The sequence below is a fragment of the Telopea speciosissima genome, chromosome 11 (assembly GCF_018873765.1).
Source record: "Telopea speciosissima isolate NSW1024214 ecotype Mountain lineage chromosome 11, Tspe_v1, whole genome shotgun sequence".
In the NCBI taxonomy this organism is placed as follows: Eukaryota; Viridiplantae; Streptophyta; class Magnoliopsida; order Proteales; family Proteaceae; genus Telopea; species Telopea speciosissima.
This window is the reverse complement of record NC_057926.1, coordinates 9,961,562-9,983,843: the sequence shown is the minus strand read 5'-3', so window position 1 is coordinate 9,983,843 and position 22,282 is coordinate 9,961,562. Positions and strand designations below refer to the sequence as shown.

General features: G+C 42.0%; 1 protein-coding gene across 5 annotated transcripts in view; it reads right to left on the bottom strand.

Moving 5' to 3' along the window:
* Positions 1 to 22,282, bottom strand: part of LOC122646021 (transcription factor IIIB 90 kDa subunit) — a 100,454-nt gene that overhangs the window by 34,623 nt on the left and 43,549 nt on the right. For 4 of the 5 annotated variants that reach the window (XM_043839474.1, XM_043839476.1, XM_043839477.1 and 1 more), the window contains 4 exons: positions 2,491 to 2,658; positions 2,249 to 2,401; positions 324 to 393; positions 80 to 201 (listed from right to left, as the gene is read on the bottom strand). In XM_043839474.1, the coding sequence (XP_043695409.1) occupies positions 80 to 201; positions 324 to 393; positions 2,249 to 2,401; positions 2,491 to 2,658 (513 nt within the window). Of the gene's footprint in view, positions 1 to 79; positions 216 to 323; positions 394 to 2,248; positions 2,402 to 2,490; positions 2,659 to 22,282 lie in introns of all 5 variants that reach the window. The other variant, XM_043839475.1, reaches the window with a different exon arrangement.

Here is a 22,282-nt window from a genome sequence, read left to right as displayed (position 1 = left end):
ATTGTGATTATTAAAGACTGTAATCAACAGTTGGCTTTTCCTCCAAATATCAAAATAGATGTGCAGCAAATGGTCACACCTCAACATCATCAATATCAGAAAGGCTTTCAGATTCATCACCAGCTCCATTATCCATATCCTCATTTCCCTTTGACTGACAGGAACCATCCTGATAAACAAATTGATGCTCAGCAGCAGCCCCTGAACAAAGACATCTTCCAAAAAACGTTTTCAGCATCCATACATAACAATGAAAGATAAGAACATGTCATGAGAATTTTGGGAAAAAAAAAAGAATATAACATTAACACTTGCACACTCACCGGAATCCATCCTGTCATTTTCGATCACATCTGGAGGGTTTTCTCTTACAGATTCCTCTTCTTTCTCAAACTGACAAATAGAAAATTTTAAATTGACAAGTACAATAAAAAGTAAAAGAAACAATCAGATAAATTAGACACAAGCATAACAGTAACACAACCAGTCACATATCTTTAGGAAACCGAAAATCAATGGGTATATAAATTTTATGTATCCTCCTGTTACACACAGGATGATGTGTAGCAGGAAGCAAGGAAGTTCTTCAGGAAAAACAAGCTCCTTATGGAGATAAACTCTACCAACATTCGAGTGGTTCAAAAAGGCAAAGTGATTCAGGTTTACCATCAAATTAGGCTTCTTTCCCTAGAAATAAGTCTAGGGTTGGATTATAGACATGTTGGGCCTTTGGTCCCATGGATTCAAATTTTAGAATTTGAGGAAAGAGATAGACACATAAATGAGATAAATCAATCATTGTGTCACCATGGTTTTTGTCTTATTATTTGTTATTTTCTATCCATTTCTTGCCAACCAAACATAGCTTAAGCACTTAGGAAGGCCCTCCGACGCCTTGGGTCGCCTATGGCCTGCATGATAACACTTCTGTTTCTGGGACATGATTCTATTCCAGAAACGACTTTTTGTACTTCTGCTACTGGGCCATATTTCTGGGCAAAATAACATGTTTGGTAACGCATAATAATTTCTATATCTTGGTTTGAAAAGAAACAGAAACGCGTTTATTATGCACAATCATTTTTGCTTCTAGAATTTCTATAAAATTTCAAAAATGCCATTAAATACCCAAAAAGTTTGGTGGAGGTTGACGTGGTGGCAGTGGCAGAGGTGGAGGACGTGGCAGTGGAGGTGGAGGTGGTGGTGATGGTGGTTATGGCAGTGGAGGTGGTGGTGGTGGTGGTGGTGGCGGTGGCGGTGGAGGTAGTGGTGGCAGTGGCAGTGGCGGTGGAGGTGGTGGTGGTGTTGGTAGTGGTAGCGTTGGAGGTGGTGGAGGTGGCGGCGGTGGAGGTGGCAGTATTGGAGGTGGAGGTGGTGGTGATAGAGGTGGCAGTACTAGTGGAGGTGGTGACGACGTCGATGGTGGTGGTGATGGTGGTAGAGGTGGCGGTGGAGGTAGTAGTGGTGGTGGCGGTGGCAGTGGTGGTGGAGGTGGTGGTGGTAGTGGTTGCGATGGAGGTGGCGGCAGTGGAGGTAGTGGTGGCGGTTGCAGAGGTGGTAGTGGTGGCGGCGGCAGAGGTGGTAGCAGTGGTGGTGGCAGTGGTGGAGGTGGCAGTAGTGATGGAGGTGGTGGCAGCGTCGATGGTAGTGGTTGCAGTTGCATTGATGGTGGTGTTTTGAACATGCAATTAATGTTTTGCCCATCAAATTAAGCATGTGCTCATTAAAGAGCAACTCCCCCCTTATTTCTTCCTTTTATTTCTGGGACAGAGAAGCTTCAAATTGGAGCTTCTGTTTTTTCTATTTCTCAGCAACTTTTTTGTCCCAGTTCATTTCCAGGAACAAAAAAATTGAACCGGTGTTAACGGATTTCTCTTATTTTTTTTGTTCCTATGAACAAAAAAATAGAGAAATAGAGAAACTGAAGTGTTATCATGCAGGCCCCTAGCGCCTTGACAACTATGATTTCCTGTGTCTATGATCCTGCTGTTCTAGACTTCTATTTGAACTTCTGTGGATGAAGATTAGATCAAATTTAAAAAACTTCCTAAGAGAACTCATCCAGTGGAGCTTTCCAAATTCCAGTCTGCAGAATAGTGCATCCATTGAAAATTGCGAATAAACATCACCATTTTGTAATTAACCATCTAGTCCATGAAAACTTTTTTTTTTTCATTTTTAAAAGGAAATATGCTAATGGAGCAAGTCAGATGCAGTTGAGTACAGTCTGATCAATGAGAATAATTACCTGTTTCTGTTCGTTATCCCTATGGCAATGTGTAGAACCAGGACTTGATTCTTCAACCCCCTCAATAGAAGCTTTTGCCATTCTTTCCCTTTCAGCACGCTCAAAAGCTGGTGGTTCTGATCCCCCCTGAAGTCCTCCAGAAAGCTCAACAAACTACAATAAGACTACAAGGATGAGACCAAGCACAAGCTGAGAACTTGAGGCAAATGATAATACGTGAACATTAGAGTGCAATGAAGTACATCTTTATAGCAAAGCTTGCAAAGTCCATGAGCAAAATGAGCATCTCCACGACCCTTGTGTTCACAAAGCAATTCTGTCATTTCCGACATTTTTGACCCCACATTTAGTTGCTGTTTCGAATGTAATTCGTTTTCAAGCTCCTCCGCCTTCATGTTAAATTCCTCAATCTGGAAAGGATGAATATCAAGTAAACAACTCAATCACATGATGGGCATCTTGCAGTTAATTGAAAAATAACACATGAAAAATAACAAAACTACTCTAAACCTACTGACTTATTACATATCCATCTTCAAGTATTGGACCAATAACCAATTAGTAAAAACAAAATCAGCATCAAAACCAGCCATTGCATTAGTATATGATCAGCTCACTAATCTGTAATACCGTTAAGTGGCAATGAGTAGGAAATGTATGCTAGGGCACTCTAGGAGGCAAACTGCTAAAACATTACATGGCTTTGGTGAGTAGACAACCTTTCCTAGACTCTGGAAAAGTTCTGGTAGAAGCCAGCCCAAGAAAGGTGAATACACTTCAACATAGAAATATGGAATAAAAATCCAGACTGTAATTAGAAGGAATAAACAAAGAGTCAAAGGGCCATAACCTGGTATCAGTTCACCGGGTCACAACGTGCGATTTTTGTGGCAAGAAATCAGCGGGAATGATAAAAAGAAAACATAATTCAACCATGAACAGGGTTTTAATTGGGAACTGGGAAGTAGCTGCGGAGATTGGCATGGAGTCCCCAGCACCTTGAATGAAGGCTATTGCATCTAAATACAAGTGGGATCTCGATGTTGAGACTCAACAGAGGTTATGGTTGTTCATGGGTGTAGGGTGTGGAAGAATGTAACAAATATGCACGAGTCTTTCCATAGTAATATTAAAAATAAGGTGTAGAAAGAGGGCAGGGTGTAGTTTTGGGAATATAGACAGTTAGGACGAGGGAGGTAGAAGGACTGCTGCGCTTGATTGTAGAGGGTGGCAAGGGATAAAGAAGCTATAGAGGCAGATTGCTTTGGAGCTGTAGAGATAAAGGTGATTTGGAATCCCCAGTTTAGAATGCAGCTGTTTGACAGGGAATTTAGTGGGGTTTAATTATTGGCCCTTCTGCACAGTTATGAATTGAATTTGAAGAGGATTAAAATGTTGAGGACAATTGAGACTCTTTTCCATATCTTCCTATTACGAAGTGTCAGCCACAAGCTCACCTAAGGGAAGACATAGCTTTATTAAAGGTCAGGAAGATGTGGAAAACTCAAGCTACAAGTAGCTAGTTGATGAGGACATCATACAATCCGAGTAAGGATTCCGAGTGTACCAGAGGAGACATCGTAGATCTCAGCCATCCACTGCTTCTCTGTGGATTGACGATGAGTTCCGCGGCTACCATATTGCTAGAGCACAGGCTGTGAACCCCACTTGCAGCAGCTTTTATCATTAGCTAGCGATTTTGATTACTGTTTTTTTATTTTTGTATTATTTCTATCTGTTTATTTTTGTTTCTATTTACAAGTATATGTGAGGAAGAGTGTTCTTTTCTTTAGTAGATCAAAGACGGAGTATACAAGGTGTAACTTTAGTCACACTATGATGGATGATGACATGGTGAAAATTGAGGGGAGAGAGATACCGCCAAGTGACTATTTCAGATATTTGGGATCTATCATACATAAAGAAGGTGACATAGATGATGATGTTTCACAAAGAATTAAAGTGGGATGGATGAAGTGGGATGGTTCGACCAGAGTACTGTGTGACCGACACATTCCTTTAAAGCTTAAAGGAAAGTACTACAGGACTGTTGTCCGACCTGTTATGATGTATGGGGCAGAATGTTGGGCAGTTAAGAAGTGTCATATAGCAAAGCTATGTCTTGTAGAGATGCAGATGTTAAGATGGATGTGCAGCAAAACTAGGAAGGACAAAGTAAGGAACGAACGTATGAGAGCTGATGTGGGAGTTGCTCTGATCAACGATAAGCTCCGAGAATGTCGTTTGAGGTGGTTTGGCCATGTGCAAAGGAGAGCAGTGATCTCATGCCAATTGAAGGAGCTAAAAGAGGTAGGGGCAGGCCTAAAATGACCATAGGTGAGGTTGTGAAGAATGACATGCGTAGTCTAGGTCTTGTGCCAATCCGCATCGATGCAACTCTCTCAGCCGTGAGTCTCTCTCTACCTGATGCAGATTCATCACCAAATAGGGCTTGTTTCATTGGGAATAAGTCTAGGGTTGGGTTACATACATGTTGGGCCTTTGATCCCATGGGTTTCTAATGTAATAGGCCACTTTTATAGGCCTAAAATATGGGTATATAGGTTGCATACGGAATTAGTCCAATACTTAGTTTATTTTTTTGTTTTTTAATTGAACCGGTTCAAATTGGTTACATTCAATTGGTTCAATTTAAGTGATCATGTGACTTGGTTAAGTGGTCATGTGACAACTTAAGTGGTCATGTGATGTAGGTTGGGCTGGATTAGGACTCTATAAGTCCAACCATGTTTTGAGTCTATTTCCTTTAGTATTCTAGTTTCCTAGTCAGTTTAAGTTACCTAATAGGTTAGGGATGGGGTTAGGCCATTCCCTTTTAGTGTCTAAGTCTATTTTTGAGTCTTCTATATAAGTTTGTAAGGAAGGCCAGCATTGAATACGAATTTGATTAATAAAAATTAGCTTTATGCTTGCTGCCATTGCTGCTGCTCTTGTGAGTGTATATCCTTGTGGATCTCAAGGTGGAAGGGATTGGTGGATCTCCAATCGACTCCTTGCATTGTGAAGATCGGGAGGGCTGCTACTTATCTCCTTGCATTGTGAAGATCGGGAGACCCCATTGTTCATCTTCAAAGTTGCTGCCATTGAAGACCTATAACAAGTAAGAAATTCTGCAACTATTCTTCTTCCTTCTAGAAGGTCACATACAAGGTGATTTTCGTGAGAATTCTGCCCAGCCAAATCTAACCATTAGAATCTGCTAAAAATTTGATCAAGTCTTCCTCAAACCCTAAGAGAGACTCGATTCAAATTTCAGCACCATCCACCCAGCCGATTGTCTGAAATTACAGTTTTACCCCTCTCTCCTACTTCTACTAGGAAACCTCCATAACTCCAAATCTGTCCATCAGTTTCAAACCAAACTTTCAGCATACATCCCTTACATCATTGTTGACACTCGATCCAGGTTTTAGCCCCAAACTCCCACTCTAACCCCTTCATCTCCTTGCTCCATTAAAACCCAAACCCAAAACCCTAAAATTCAATTCTGCCCAAAATTGCAGAATTTCAAAACTCATCCAAACCCTAACCTTTTTATACCATATTGACCCCCTAGACCTGCCCATTAATACCATATAAACCCCTTTCCCAATATCCAACTCAAACCCTAGGAATTGACCTAAATCCTACTGTTGTCCATTCGAACCAGCAACCCCTTTTGTTATTTGATCCTGTTGTTTGGCTCCTAGTAGGTCTCCTACCTATCTAGGACTACATTACTACCTCTCAATTTCTCTTCTTTTCTTCTCTTTCTCAATTTCTGTTCTCCCTGCTCCTCCCTCTTCTTCTATTTTTTCTTCTGTTGTAATATGGGTTCAAGGGTAAAATTGTCCTAAGGGTAATTATGTCCTTGTACCTATTCTAAAATGTTCTCTATCATATTATAAATAAAGCATGGCTATGGTCACATAGATCAAGCCAGTATTCACGGAATTCCACATGGCATCAGAGCCAAAAATATTTCGGGGATATGGGAATTGAAATTTTTTTTCCTTTTTTTCTTTTTTCTCTCTCTTCTCCTTCGTGTTTCTGCCCTAAGGCCAGCCACCGTCGCCAGCCTCCTCCACCTTCCGCCAGCCCTCCGCCACCACTAGCAGACCTCCACCACCCCTCCGCTGGCCCTTCTCCACCTCCCGCCAGGCCCTCCACCTTCTTCCGCCACCACCGGCTGCCCTCACAAGGCCTACCCCCTTCTTCCGCCTCCACCGCAAGCCCCCCACCTCTTGCCTTCCTTTCTTTCTCGATAGAGGGTCTCTCTCACCTTGCCGTTAATTTTTTCCCACTCTTGGAGGTGAGTTGACACCCACCGAGGTCCTTTTTTCCCTCCGTATGATTTAATTATTTTTGGAGGCCTTGTTTTTTGAGTTCTACGATTTTTATTTCCAGCCACCATGCCTGACACTTCAGAGATCACCTCTGCTTCTTCTGGTTCTGATGGTTCATCGCAACGTGATTTTATTCTGTTTCCTGTGAACACCATCAAGTTAAATGGAAGCAATTATCTTATGTGGTCTCGTTCCTATTTATTTGCGATTGGTTCCTGTGGCTTGTTTGGCTACATCACGGGTACCACGGTCAGGCCTATCGAGGCTGGTTCTGCACAGGATCGCTGGATGAATTCTAATTTCTTGGTCATGTCGTATGTGGTTAATTCGATGGACAAAGACATTGTTGGTCGATACCTTCTTCTTGACTCGGCTGCAAAAATATGGAAGACAACCAAAGATACTTATTCTCAGGTTGGGAATGCTACCCAATGCTATGAACTCCATCAAAAAATTCACTCTACCAAACAGATGGAGTTAACACTTTCTCAGTATTTCAATACCATGTGTACGATGTGGGAATAGTTGGATTTTCTGGGCACCTTCACTGCGACCCTGATGTTGATGCCATGGCCTACCGAAAGTGGGAGGATGGTTTACACGTCTTTGATTTCTTGGCAGGGCTGAATATTGAGTTTGATCATATATGGTCAAATATTTTGAATCGGGAACCTCTCCCAACTTTGGACAGGCCTATGCGATCCTTTCGGCTAAGGACAGTCGACAAACAGCCATGGTTCACCCTATTACTCAAGAGCGATCGGCTCTTAGTTCTGGTTCACAGTCTTCCAGTGGGGGCTCTTCCCACTCTACTAGTACTGATTGCTCGTTTGGTGATCGCCCTCCCATTAAATGTGATCATTGTGGGAAGGAATGGCATACGAAGGACCACTGTTGGAAGCTTCATGGTTGCCTTGCAGACACTCGCGGGCGTGGTAGGGGTGGTTCCAATCGGTCCAATAACACCCGTGCTCATCAGACAACTACTGAGGAACAGCCTAATCATTCTCTTTCACAGGTTATTGCGGATTTATAAAATTTACGGGATATGGTGACTCGTTTGGACACGTCTTCTTCGACAATTGTATCTCCTTCCATGGCTGCCTCGGTTTTGTCTCTGCCTATTAATCCCAATACATCTTCTTCCACAGGTATTTTATTTGGTGGGTCTTGCACCTCGGTCATGCCCGATTCTTGGGTAATTGACTCAGGGGCAACCGACCATATGACCGGTTCTTCCTCCTTTCATTCCACTTAGTTTCCTTTATCTGGTCATAGTAAGGTTCGTATCACTGATGGGTCTCTTTTCTCCTATTTCAGGAAAGGGATCTGTATAGTGTTCTTCCTCTCTTACCGTTTCATCTGTGTTACATGTTCCGAAGTTCACTACTAATACGCTTTCCATTACTCATTAGTAGCATAACTAAGGATTTAAACTGCAAAGTAACATTTTTTCCAACCCATTGTTCATTTCAGTACTTGGCAACGGACAGTACGATTACATGTGGTAAGGTGGTTGGTGGTCTGTACGTGCTTGACAGTTCCCGGGCAGCTTTGACATCTCAATCGGCATCTTATGATTTTGATTCGGCACTTTTTGAATTGAATAATTGGCATCATCATTTAGGCCATCCACCGTTTGGTGTTTTGTCAAATTTATTTCCTAGTTTAGTGAAGAGATGTAATAAACATAATTTTTCTTGTGATGCATGCACTTTGGCAAAGCAGACTCGAAGAATTTTTCCAATTTCTGATCATAGAAGCGTGCATCCTTTTGGTTTGATACATTCTGATGTGTGGGGCCCTGCCCGTTGTGTGTCTAGCTCTGGATTTCGATGGTTTGTCACTTTCATTGATTGTTTTAGCCGGACGACTTGAGTATATTTGATGCATAGTAAAAGTGACATCTTCACATGTTTCACTTTATTTCATAAAATGGTCGAGACACAGTTTGATTCCAAGGTCAAGATTCTCCGGTCCGATAATGGGAAGGAGTATATGGACGGTGCCTTTCGGTCATATTTGGACAGCCATGGGATCATTCACCAAACCTCTTAGGTTGACACTCCTACTCAAAATGAGGTGGCTGAACGTAAGAACCGACATCTTTTGGAGATTGCTCGTTCTCTTATGTCCAATATGGCTGTTCCTCCTCGTTTTTGGGGTAATGCTGTCCTTACAGCTACATATCTTATCAATCAGCTTCCCTCCCGTGTTTTGGATGGACGCTGCCCCTTGGATGTGCTCTGTGGGAAATCAACCATTTTTGTGTCTCCAAAAGTCTTTGGCTGTGTCGTGTTTGCCAAGAATCATCATGTACACGGCAAGTTTGATTCCAAGGGACTACGCTGCATATTTCCTGGTTATTCTGCTACCCAGAAGGGTATAAATGCTACCATCCTCCTACCCGAAAAGTGTTTGTCACTATGGATGTAGTGATTCGAGAGTCTGAGGCTTACTTTAAACAACCGGAACCTCTGCAAGGGGAGATTATAAGTGGTGAAGAGGTCCCGCTGATTGCTCCTCTAGACATTGAGATACCTACTATAGAGGATACCTCTGTTGAATTCGAAGATGGAGTTACAGGTCAAAAACAAGAAGTGGGACAGCTACAAGAAGAAAAAATTGTGTATACTCGGGGAACTGATTTTCCTCTGGATGGCCCTCTATACAAAGAGACCACCACCACTAATCCTACTCAATCGGCATCTGTTCCTGCTCCAAGTCTTGCTCCTAGTCAGATTTCTGGTAAGCCCCCTCTTCTGATTCACATTTGGAAATCAAAGAGGAGTTGTACATTGTACCCTATTTCCAACTGTGTCATATAACTCACCAACTCCTGCTTTCCATGCCTTCATAGCTTCTTTATCCTCTGTTTCCATCCCTAACAACTGGCAGGAGGCTATAGCCGAACAAAAATGGAAGGATGCGATGAATGAAGAGATGCATGCCCTTTAAAAAAATCAGACCTGGGATTTGGTGAGTCCTCCACCTGGAAAAAGACCTGTTGGTTGCAAATGGGTCTTTGTAGTGAAGGCGTGAAGCACAAGCCTGATGGCTTAGTGGAAAGGTACAAGGCGGGGCTTGTTGCCAAAGGGTTTACTCAAACCCAAGGTATTGACTACCAAGAGACCTTTGCTCCTGTAGCAAAGATGAATACTGTACGGGTCATTAGCTCTTGTGTTGTGAATCAAAGATGGGAACTCCAGCAACTTGATGTGAAGAATGTCTTCTTGCATGGAGATTTGGAAGAAGATGTCTACATGGAGATACCTCCTGGTTTTACTTCTTCAAAAACTCAAGGAAAGGTATGTAAACTGAAAAAGGCCCTGTATGGTCTGAAATAGTCACCAATAGCTTGGTTTGGCAGGTTCCATTAGGCTATGTGTCAAACTTGCCCCAGTTTGACCTAGAATTTTGCTTAAAGAACAAGGATCCGCAGCCACCCACACCAATGACATGTGGTGTATCACACCAGTAGTTGCAATCAATAGGGAACCCCCACTGATGACATCCACCATACCTGTGAGAAGGTGGGTTGCAACACCCTGCAGCTGCTCAGTCCATTGCCTGCTGTACAATATAGAGCACAGGTATCTCTCTCCTGAGCATTAAGAGGGCTATGCTCTTAAATATATCTTCCTTGTATGTGTGGTGGGGTATAGGGAAAGTGCCTTGTGGAAAGACAAACCTCTGTAAGAACCACAAGAAAAATTCAGCAATGCAGCATTCTCCGGATGATGCGCTGGACGATTGGCCCAAAGCTCCAACGAATCATCCAGTGATGCCAAAACCTGCATTTTTCCATTCCAAGTTTGTGGGAGCTGAACCTACTGCCTTCAAACACCTCCAATAGGTACCTTAGAATTTTAGGAACCAATCCCCATCTTGAAATCCATGTGGGCCCCACCTATGTAGCTAAACTAGGCAAAAATTACTTTAAAAATGCATTTTCACTATAGGACTGCCTAGCCAAACAGACCTTAATTTTATAAAAACTATAAATAGGGGCCCAACTTAGAAAATTAGGCTGTTACTATTCCTAAACAGCAGAGAAAGAAAGAGAGAAAGAACGGAATAGAAAAAGGAAGGAAGAGAGAAAGAAGGAAGGAGAAGGGAAGAGGAGGAAGGCTTACACCTGAGCAAGCCTTGGCCGAATCCCTCTACAGCCCAGGTAAGCTCACCTAGCCTAAGAACTACCCCCCTAAACCATGTTTCCAATCTGTACCCTGATTTTGAACCCAAAGACCAAAGCCTATATGTCTGTCTCTGTAGGAACTCCTATGGAATCACTGGCTGGAACTTTAGGGCTGCTTAGATCATGCATGCATGATTAGTTCTAGGAGATTTATATGAAATTATACTGTTTTAGCTTACTGTTACATGCATCTTAGATTCCAGCCATGCATCTAGCTAGATTTCATGCCTGGTCATGCATGCAAGCCATAGATAGTGAGCTAAGTGCATGGATCTTTGCAATTAGGGCCTAGGATCTTAGCTATAATGCATATGCATGCTTGCTGATATGTGTGAATGTGAGCTTTGAATGGCTGCATGTCAAATCTTTGCCTTGCATGCTTAGTTTGCTTGATGTTTGAACCCAAACCCATCAACCATTAGACAAACTGACTTAGGAACCACCATAGCCATTGATTTGGCTTAACCATAAGCTGTATTGCCCTTTGATTTCATCCCAATTCGAAGATGGGATGAATCTTGCTGCTGAAATCCAGTTTTGAGCAAGAAAACTCGTATCCTACAGGGACTGGAGGATGCACTGGATGTTTGGTCCAAACGTCCAGTGAATTGTCCAGTGCTGTTGTTTGAAGTCTAATTGGTTATAGCCTATTGGACCATCACCTGCAGACCTTGGACAGTGTTGGGGGCCTAAAAATTACCCTAAAATCATACCCCAACCATCCTTGCTGGTAACCATGTCTTGGGTATGCCAGTGGACCCAAAAAGGGGGTCAAAAATCCACAATGTAACCCAAGCCAAACCTGGAAAAAAACCATGTTACTGTTGAACAATGATTGAACAAACCTAAACCAAACCTGGAACATTAAGACCCTTTTTAGACAGTGTTTGATATGTTCTAATGGTCCGGTCAACTTAGGTTATAACCCCGAACACGAGGTGCAGTGTCAGACACCGACTGGGACCGAGCCAGCTGAAGAACAAGCGGGATTGACACAAGGTGAGTGGAATTACACCATGGGTGTCGGTGTAACATGAGTACATGACTGATGAGTCATGACAACAACAGCAGCAATATTTACTGTTTTATTTATTAAATTGCTTTATATTCTTATTTGATTCTGATTCGTATCTGATGGCTATTGGAATTGAATGTTAATGTTATTCTTGTGAAAATGCTAGATTAGATGCCGTAACCGGCTTGGAAATGAGGCCTGTGGTAGCCCGTAGAATGGGATACGGTTGACACCACCCGACTCATACTATGTCATATAGAATGCATCTGACTAGAGTATCATCACCCGTACTACGAACCCTTGCCAAAAGGGGTTACGGTGCTGGATGTCTGTGAGAGAACCTATATCAAAAGGAAAAAGAAAAAAAAAAAAAAGGAAAAGGAAAGAAACATGTTACACCGAAAAGGTGTCTACTCGGCTGAATGCCAAAGAAAAATGTTATACCGAAAAGGTGAAAGGTGGTACCACAGACCAATCCCAAAGGGCTGGTCGGGCTGACCATGGAGAGCATGCTGGAGCCAAATGGTCCTCTCCGACAACTCAATGGGTGTATCACGGGAAAGGGTTAGAAGCCCACACTAGGGATACATGTATTGGGGATTGTAGTAGCACTTTTACCTGCCTTAATTGTGATGCTAGGTAGCTTAATAATAAAAAGAACCTCATCTCATGTAGGATTCATTTGGTTGTGCTTGCATGTGCATGCATGGTTATATTTCATTCACGAGTTCGGTAGAGCTCACACACTTGTATATTTTCTTTTAGATGATTTTACAGGTGGACGTGATGTTGGCTGGGAGGCTCATCTCGAGCAGGAAGGTAGTTTTGATTATGACAGTGTGGGTGTGGACCCGGATGGAGGCAATCCCTCTGGTACGGGTGATCTCAGTGACAGTTGAAGATGGCCCATGAAGGGCGGGCAGTTTATCTCTTCTAACCTAGGGAATTCTTTTGATGTAGATATTAGTCTACTAACTTTTCCCTTTTTGTATAGCTTGTGTGGGGCTTCTGTTGTCTGCCCCTTTTGTTGTTTTGTGGAGCTATTGGTTGGAGGTGTAGTGACTGCCCAATTGGTGGTGTTGTATAACAGTATGGCTTGTACCAAAACTTGAATAGTTAATGTAAATATTAGTTATCGCTGCACTCTGTAATTATGTTTTTATCCATCATTATGGGTGTGTGTGTTTGTGAATGATATTAACAGCTTCTGGATCCTCGGGGTTTGGCGGATTGCTACCGTGTAATTCGGGTCACCTACCTAATCCTCCCAGGGGGTGGTTTGGGGTGTGACACTATGATTGCTTATGGGTACAAGCAGAGCAATGCTGATTATACGTTGTTTGTAAAGAAGGTAGTACAACAAGTGACCATGTTGATTGTCTAGGTTGATGATATAGTGATCACAGGCAGTGATGCACAGGAAATACAGAAGTTGAAGGCTTATTTGGGCACCGAGTTTGAAGTCAAAGAATTGGGTAGATTAAGGTATTTCTTAGGGATTGAGGTTACCTATTCAGCTAAAGGCATATCTCTCTCTCAAAGGAAATATACCTTGGATTTGTTACAAGAGACAGGGATGCTTAGGTGTAAACCAGCAGATAACCCCCTTAAGCCCAACACACATTTGTAGAGTAAGGACGGTGACCCGGTGGACAAAGGCAGCTATCAGAGATTAGTAGGCCGATTGATCTACCTCTCACATACACGGCCAGATATCACATTTGTTGTAAGCCTTGCCAATCAATACATGCATGATCCACACTCTTCTTACTTGGAAGCAGCATATAGAATTCTCCATTACCTTAAGTCATCTCCTAGAAAAGGAGTCTTGTTCTCTCCTCATAACCACCTCCGGATAGAAGCATACACTGATGCAGATTGGGCCGGCAGTCCTGATGATAGGAAGTCCACAACCGGGTATTGCACATTTGTTAGAGGAAACCTAACTTTTTAGAGAAGCAAAAAGCAAACTGTTGTAGCTCGATCTAGTGCTGAAGCTGAGTTCCGAGCTATGGCCCAGGGGTATTTGTGAAGTTCTTTGGCCCAAGGGGCTTCCTCAAGATTTGGGGATGTTTGCTGATCTTCCTATGCGGCTCTACTGTGATAGCAAGTCCACAATCAGCATTGCGCACAATCCGGCTCAACATGATCGTACCAAACATGTTGAGATTGACCGGCACTTCATCAAAGAGGTGTTGGAACAAGGGCTAATTTGTATTCCATTTATTCAGTCTAGTGATCAGTTGGCTGATATCCTTACCAAAGGAATCAGTCCTAAGTTATTTTTTCCGATAACTAGCAAGTTGGGCACGTTTGATATGTATGCAACAACTTGAGGGGGAGTGTTGTAATATGGGTTCAAGGGTAAAATTGTCCTAGGGGTAATTATGTCCTTGTACGTATTCTAGAATGTTCTTTATCATATTATAAATAAAGCACGGCTATGGTCACATAGATCAAGCCAGTATTCATGGAATTCCACATCTTCTCTCCTACTTCTGTCTCTGTTCTCCCTTTTCCCAACGAAATTTGTCCCCTCCCCTAAAATTTGTTGTTTTCTTCCTCCCCACACCCCATGGTACTGCTCTCTTGTTCTTTAATTTTCTGCTGCACAGTGAAGTTAACGGACAGAATTATGACTTTATGGAAGCTGTTCACTAACTGCAGCCCTAAAACCTGAATGGTATTTATCTCCTACCCTGATCTTTAATTCCCTTTCACCTATTTTTATGCTATAGTTTCTCTGTATTGGCGGTGTTGTTGTCTTAACATGAATGTTGGCTGAAATTCTTGCTATGCTTAGTCTTACAACTTTTGGGATTCTTGAAGGTTCATGCATGTAGTATTTGACTAAGTGCTGCCTGAATTTTACCCCTATGGTACTCAATTGGAATATTGTTTAGTCTAATGTATTTAGGCTAGGATTTATATTGTTCAATGCTTATCTCTCTTGCTGTCTATCTCATGTATGCATTATATGTATGTTGCTGCCAACCTAACTAGACAACCTCTAGGTGTATTTGGAACCTACCTTAGGCTAGGATTGTTGCCCTTGTAGGAAAACTTAGTCTCTAGGTTTTATCCTACATCACTAGTTGTGCTCCGGTGGTGGCTTTAGATATAGTATTTCCATTTGATAATAAACAGTCAGGAAATTGGCATTTCACAAGTAGATTCTATCCATTGTGAAGAGGTAACAGCAGCACATACAATTTCTTAAATCATATTGCTACTGGAATGTGAATAAGTATGGGGTTTGCTGGTCATAGCTGAGGGATGTAAGGCATGTATTTATGCATTGGTAGAGAATCCTTTTGGGAAAAAAGGTTCAGTTTGTGGAAAATATGTCGTGTTATTATATGAGTTTTATGGAAGGAACAGGAGGATATGGTTCTTCCTTGTTTGATTGGGCTCTAGCAACTAAAGAGTTGTCAGATGTCTCAAGGGCACAAATTTAAAGAAAAGAATGAAGCAGGAAAAACAGCTGAGAATTTAAAAGGGTAGATCATCTTACAATACTGTAAATGTGTTTACAAAAGAGAACATTATTCAAGTGTACTTTATAACTTTAAAGTGATGCAGATAAGTCACATAATGGGCTTAGTTTTATTGGAAATAAGCCTTGGTTGGGGTTATGGGGCCTTTGATTCCATGTGTTTTTTTTTTAATGGGCCTAAAATGTGGGTACAAGAAAGGCATACGGGATTAGGCTTAATAGCAGCTTATTTTCATTCCTAGGTTAATTAATGTAATGGGTTTTACTTTCCAAGGTAGAAATGATTAGTCTTTTAGTTTTCCTAGCTAAGTAGTTATTGTCATTGGAAGCCTCCCCCCATGTCTTGGGAATTCCAAAAGACCATTTAATGTTTTAGTTGTTCATGTATCCAGCCTTCGGAATTCTTACCTTTGTTTGGGAATTATAAATGCTGACTAAGATGTAATCAATTAAGGTTCAGCCTCTGCCATCTATAAATTGAAATCACGGGTGAGCTCTCAATCATTCAAAAATCCAAGAAAAATCTGAAATATGACTACTCCTTTTGTGAGAGTTTTTCCTTGTGAGATGCAAGAAGGTTTGTGAGACTCAAATGGGATCAAGGTGGGACTCCATCGATTGTGGCCTCATTGGGACTCTGACGGTTGACAACCAGTGGGACTCTGGGCTGCACCTATCCAACTATCATCACCGTCATCCATCATCCTCATCATCTCCATCAATCATTTTCATCATCGTCACAGGTATTTTATTTTAGATCCAGATAATATTCTCCACCAGAATCGGTCCAGGCGTGACAGCCTTCCTAGGCTACACCATAAAGACTTTTAAATGCAGATCAAGCACGCGCTAGATACACTTTCAATTAACAAGGAGAGCATAATTAATGTAGTCCAAGATAGGCAGAAGACCTACTAGGAGCCAGGTGGAGCAAACCCTCACAAAAAGGTGCTGTTTATTGGGGCAGATTGGGGTATTTAGGTCAAATCTAGGGTTAGGTTTATGAGAATAGGGTTGAATCTTATATGGTTTTAATGGGCAGGTCTAGGAGAAGATAATAGGGTAGGTTTGAACAAGGTTTAAACAAAAATTAAAAATTACAGAAATTAGGGTTAGGGTTTCGGGTTTTGGGTTTTAGAATTTAGGTTAAAACTGGGGTTTAAACTTGGAATTAGGGCAAGGGGCTAAGGTCGAGTGTTAGGGGCAATGGGAAGGGTACTCGGCTGTAATATGGTGTAGTTCTGATGGCTGAATTCGCTATACAGAATTTAGGGTTTTTTTGGGTTCTACAGAGAGAAGACAAATTAGGGTTTGAGTGGTTGGATGGGGCTGCAACTTAGGTCGAGTGAAGGAGGAGACGAGAGGGGGCTGTGGTTGAAATTTGGTTGGGATTGGATGGAGGAACAGGGCTGGACAGGATTTAGAACAATTAGGGTTTATGCGGATCGATGGGTTTTTAATGACGGAGACAATATGGATCGATTAGGGCAGGTGGGGCTTGGGTTGGAGGATTAAGAAGAAGAGGGGAATGCTGAAACAGTAAATAACTTACTGGTTTAAGGAGTTCTTCAATGGCAGCAACCTTGAAGACAGCTTTGAAGAAGAACCTCTCAATCTACAAGATGCAAGGAATCACTGGAGGTCCATCAGCCCTTCAACCTTGATATGACTCACAAGGGGGGTCTTGATATGACTCACCAGACAATCTCAGAAGAGAGAAACAGCAGCAGCAATAGCCAGCAGCACAGAAACGAATGTTTTTAAAACTTTAATTGGTGGGGGAGCCTCTCCCACGATTTCTATTAATAAGGGCCTAAGGGCCACAATCCTAATACAATTTAAAATCATCTCTCTTCCAAAAACGTGGAAGGAGTGTGACTTAATGAAATAACTCAGTTAAAAGTCCTAACTACCCCTATTAACTTAAAACAATTAAAACTCTTAAACTAAGAAGATTCCTCATCAACAAATAGGATATAAGATCCTAATAGCTAATAGGAACACTTCACTTAAATTAGACCAACTTAAATTAAACCAATTGGATGCAACCAATTTGAACCGGTTCAATTAAAAACATAAAAATAAAACTAAGTATAAACTAGTCTAAGGCTCCTACTAAAACCCTATGATCAGGGGGGCTTCTCCAACTCGAGGAGACTTGGATCTACATCAATAATGCTTTGCATGTAAGAACTACAAGGAAAAAGCAGGTGATGCAGATATACTACCTTGGCCCAACCTAAACCCAGTTGGGTATCTAGACGAAGATGAACCGGGTCCAGTTTGAGTTTTTGGATCTCCTAGGATTTTAGGAATTTATGTTATTTGGGGAAATAATAATATCTTTTAGTTTATTTTAGAAGTTAGCTACGTAGGATATTTGGTTTCCCAATTGTTCTAAGTTTCCGTATTTGAATAAGCTTCCTAGTTAGAGAGCTAGTCTGTATTTTTAGGAGTCTTTTATTTCTCTTTATATATGGTGCAATTCCCCATCATTGAATAGATTAAATAGAATGGAATAGTGAAGTGTTTGTGAGTGCCTGCATGGCCAAAAGTGCTTGTTTCAATTTTCTTCTCTCACCCCCCCCCCTTTTCCGTTCTTATGCAATTTTTCCTCTCCCCTGCAACTCTGATATCCCATCCTCCACTGACCCTCCAATTTGGTATTAGAGCCAAAGGATCCGTTTCCTTCCCCATCCATCTCTCTCCTTCCCTAACCCTTTTAGTTTATTTTATTATGTTTATTTTAGAAGTTAGCTACGTAGGATATTTGGTTTCCCAATTGTTCTAAGTTTCCTTATTTGAATAAGCTTCCTAGTTGGAGAGCTAGTCTGTATTTTTAGGAGTCTTTTATTTCTCTTTATATATGATGCAATTCCCCATCGTTGAATAGATTAAATAGAATGGAATAGTGAAGTGTTTGTGAGTGCCTGCATGGCCAAAAGTGCTTGTTTCAATCTTCTTCTTCCCCTCCCCCCCTTTCCGTTCTTCTTATGCAATTTCCCCTCTCCCCTGCAACTCTGATATCCCATCCTCCACCGACCCTCCACCAATTTGGTATTAGAGCCGAAGGATCCGCTTCCTTCCCCATCCATCTCTCTCCTTCCCTAACCCTTTTTCCTGTGACATCGATTCCAACTGAAAGCCAACCCACCCCTTTCGATTCGATAGGCAGCCCCGCCCTCTTATTCCTCCCCACACCTGTGATTTCGTTCGATAGAGTTCAGCCAAAAAAAAAGTTGTTTCTGTTGCAAGACAGAGAAGTCAAAAAAATAAAAACCTATGTCGTCCCTGTTTTCTTTTACCCTCTCTTCTTTCCCCAATTCACTACCCCCACTGAGACCCCCGGCAACAAACCTATTCACCGCCCTTTTTCTTTTTTATTCTCTCCCGCAGGTTCGATCAACCCCCCCCCTTGCCCTCGTGCTCCACCAGCAACCAGAAACAAAAAAAAAAAGGAAGCGAGAAGAGGAGAGAGAGAGAGAGAGAGAGAGAGAGAGAAAACCAGGAAAAAAAAGGTCAACAAGAGAAGCGAGAAGCAGAGAATCGAAGCAAAAAAAAAAAAACATACCTGGTTTCAGAGCTTCCCACAGCGACTCATCCTCCTCCTTCGAAGTTGTTTCACCTCTGCCATTTCCCTCTCTTGAGTAGCAGACTCCGAATAGGACTCTGTTCAGTAACCCCCAGGCCCCACCCTATGATCCTTCTTTTTATCCTTTTTCGTTATTTATTTATTCTCTTATTCCTAAACTGCCCCCACTTTATTCTTTAGTTTATTAGGTCTTATTTCCAGAATTACTTGCCTACTTTATATAATTTTGTTTCGTTCTTCTTTCCTTTATCGATTCTTCTTTTAATTCCTTTTTTTTATCTTCCCATTATACCCCTTTAATGCCTCTTGACTCCACCTTATCCTTATTTTAGCCTTAATTCCTAGTTTGTCCGTCATCTTTAATTCTTAACCTTATTTCGTCCTTCCTTATTCTGATGTCCCAATAGCCCTTAGAGGTTCTACTTATTTACAGCAAAGCCAAACCTGGCTACATCATGGAGGTTGACCGGTATGATTTACTCCTTTCGATTAGAGATGGTTTATGTAAATTGCAAACAGAACTTTGTAATCTCCATACAGGACTTCTTGATTTAAAGACAGGTTGTCGAGAGCTTGCCAATAATAATAACCGCTTCTATGATAAGGTGTCAAGCATGATATGATCTTCAGAAGGCGGATCAGATGTGGAAGAAATTATGGCCAACGAAAGCGATAATCAACCTGAAGTACACAGTCCGATCAGGATTGAAGTTGAAGAATTGATCGACGGACTGATTTCAGTTGTAAAACCCCATGATCAGATTCCCATCGAAGAGATGTCGTTTACTAACGAACATCAGAAGATTGTGATGGTTGATCATGAGATGCATTGGATCATCACCCCATCAAAGCCAATGTTTGTGGATGTTGTTCGAGTGGTGTTGATTCTCTTCTTTTACAAAACCCGTGACAATTTTTTTCTCAACACCGGGGGAATTGATTCAGATATACTACCTTGGACCGACCCAAACCCAGTTGGGTATCCAAATAAAGATGAACCGGGTCCAGTTTAAGTTTTTGGATCTCCTAGGATTTTAGGAATTTATGTTATTTGGGGAAATAATGTCTTTTAGTTTATTATTCTGTTAATTTTAGAAGTTAGGTACTTAGGATATTTGATTTCCCAATAGTCCGCAGATGAACAGAGCTAAGTGATCTACCAAAGCTGTGGGATGTAAAAATGCATCGGTAGGAGAGCCAAGAGCGTTCCGCCTTAGAGGGAAACCCATATGAGCAGGTGGACGAAGTGGAAGCGAGAATGTCGGCTTGAGTAATGCAAACATTGGTGAGAATCCAATGCCCCGAAAACCTAAGGTTTCGGAGTGAACTCATGCTCCGCAAAAGCTTTTAGAGGGACTATTTCACTTTCGGATGGTGGTAAACACTTCTTGTAGCGCTTGCTTCAGATTCGGCTTATGAGTGGGCTTACTCCAATGTAAGGATGTCAAAACCTAAACCGAACAGGTAAAACCAGGCCGGCCCGGCCCGGCCCAATCGAGCCCGATCCAAACCGAACCGAGGCCTTATCGGATCAGCTTCACTTTACGGGTTAGAGCACAATTTGGTTTCAGCTCGGTTCGGGCTAAACCGACAGGCCACCGATTGGCCCGCCCATAGGACCGAACCCGAACCGAAAACTAAAAACAACCCCCCAAACCCTAAAAACTCTACCCAAAACCAGACTATACCTGGGTTTCAAACCAAACCAAACCGAACTAAATTGAAACTGATATCACAAACCGAACCCGAGTCCAACCCGAACGAACAGACCGATTGACACCCTTACTCCAATGCCCTAGGAGGGGTCTCTCAACCTGATCACATACTCCTTTTCAAAGATACATTGAGGTATTTCCCAAGAGGTGACACCCTTCTACGAGACAAATTAGGTGACAATTCTCATAGAACTCTAACCCTATGTCAAGACCTACGGGCTAAGGGACAGTCTCAGGTAGACAATTTCGATGGGGCGTAGGCCTCCCAAAAGGTAACCATAGTTATCAAGGCGGGAAGGCGACCATGGCGTTTTAGAGAGTCAAAAATCAAGGCAACACCGCCATGGTAGCAAGGCGCCTGGCATGGCGCCCAAGGCATCCCAGGCGACCAAGGAGCCTGACGCCATGGCGACGCCTTGGCGACTTGATAACTATAAAGGTAACGGAGGCGTGCAAAGGTTTTCTTGGGCCGGACGGAGACTAGCTCTCGAGTGCAAAGGCATAAGAGAGCTTGACTGCAAGACCCACCGATTGAACAGGGACGAAAGTCGGCCTTAGTGATCTGACGGTGCGGAGTGGAAGGGTCGTCACTCATTATTTTCCTAATTTGAACAAGTTTCCTAGTTAGAGAGTTGGTCTTTATTTTTAGGAGTCTTTTATTTCTCTTTATATATGGTGTAATTCCCCATCGTTGAAGATTAAATAGAAGGGATTAGTAAAGTGTTTGTGAGTGCCTGCACAGCCAAAAGTGCTTGTGTGATCTTCTTCTTCCTCCCCCCCCCCCCCTCTCTCTCTCCTTTCTTCTTATGCAATTTCCCCTCTCCCTTGCAACTCCAATATCCCATCCTCCACCGGCCCTCCACCAGCAGGAGAGAGTACAAGCATACAATTTTCAAATGAATGCATCATGAGATAAAAGAGAGGAAAGGATAGATGCAGTATCAAAGATCTAAATGGCCAGACCTAAAAGGGAGAAATCAGAGTTGCGAGATACATAGATAAAGGAAAGTTTGAAAAAGATAATAATGCTGCAACAATTGGATTGTTCATTATATTTCATAGACTCTAAACCCTAAACCCTAGAAGGAGACCGCCTCACGCATGCACACGCACACGCACACAATAGGTAAGGTTGTTAGGTAGGGGGCCAGCAATTTATGAATTTATGGTTAGAGACCTCTATGTTAGAAGATAGGATGACAAATTTGGAATGTTCATGGGAGACATTCCCCAATCCCCAGTCAATTATTGACATTCCATCAAAAAGGACTCGAAAAATATGAGATACAGATGGTATGGCAATACAAGTGCATATTTGGCCCTGAAACACAATACGACAAGGACCATAAAAATTCAAATCCGTTTTCCAATGAGCATAACATTATAATTTTGAACAAAATTGTCAGGGATGACCTTCTCTTTTTTTTTTAACAGCCATACATGGATAACCAATATTAATCAGAGGAAAGTCTTCCCTATATGTCAGAGGTCATCTTGATCAGAATTGCAAGTAAAAAATCATCACTATCACAAAGCAGAGACAAAAAGGGCTTGTAGACTTCAGTTTGACTCTCAAGGCACAAAATGTAAAAATATTGGATGAATTTTACTCAAAATAGTTCTGCAAAGCATGGAAGTTCCCTCCCTTAGACACATTAAAGATGAACTTGCT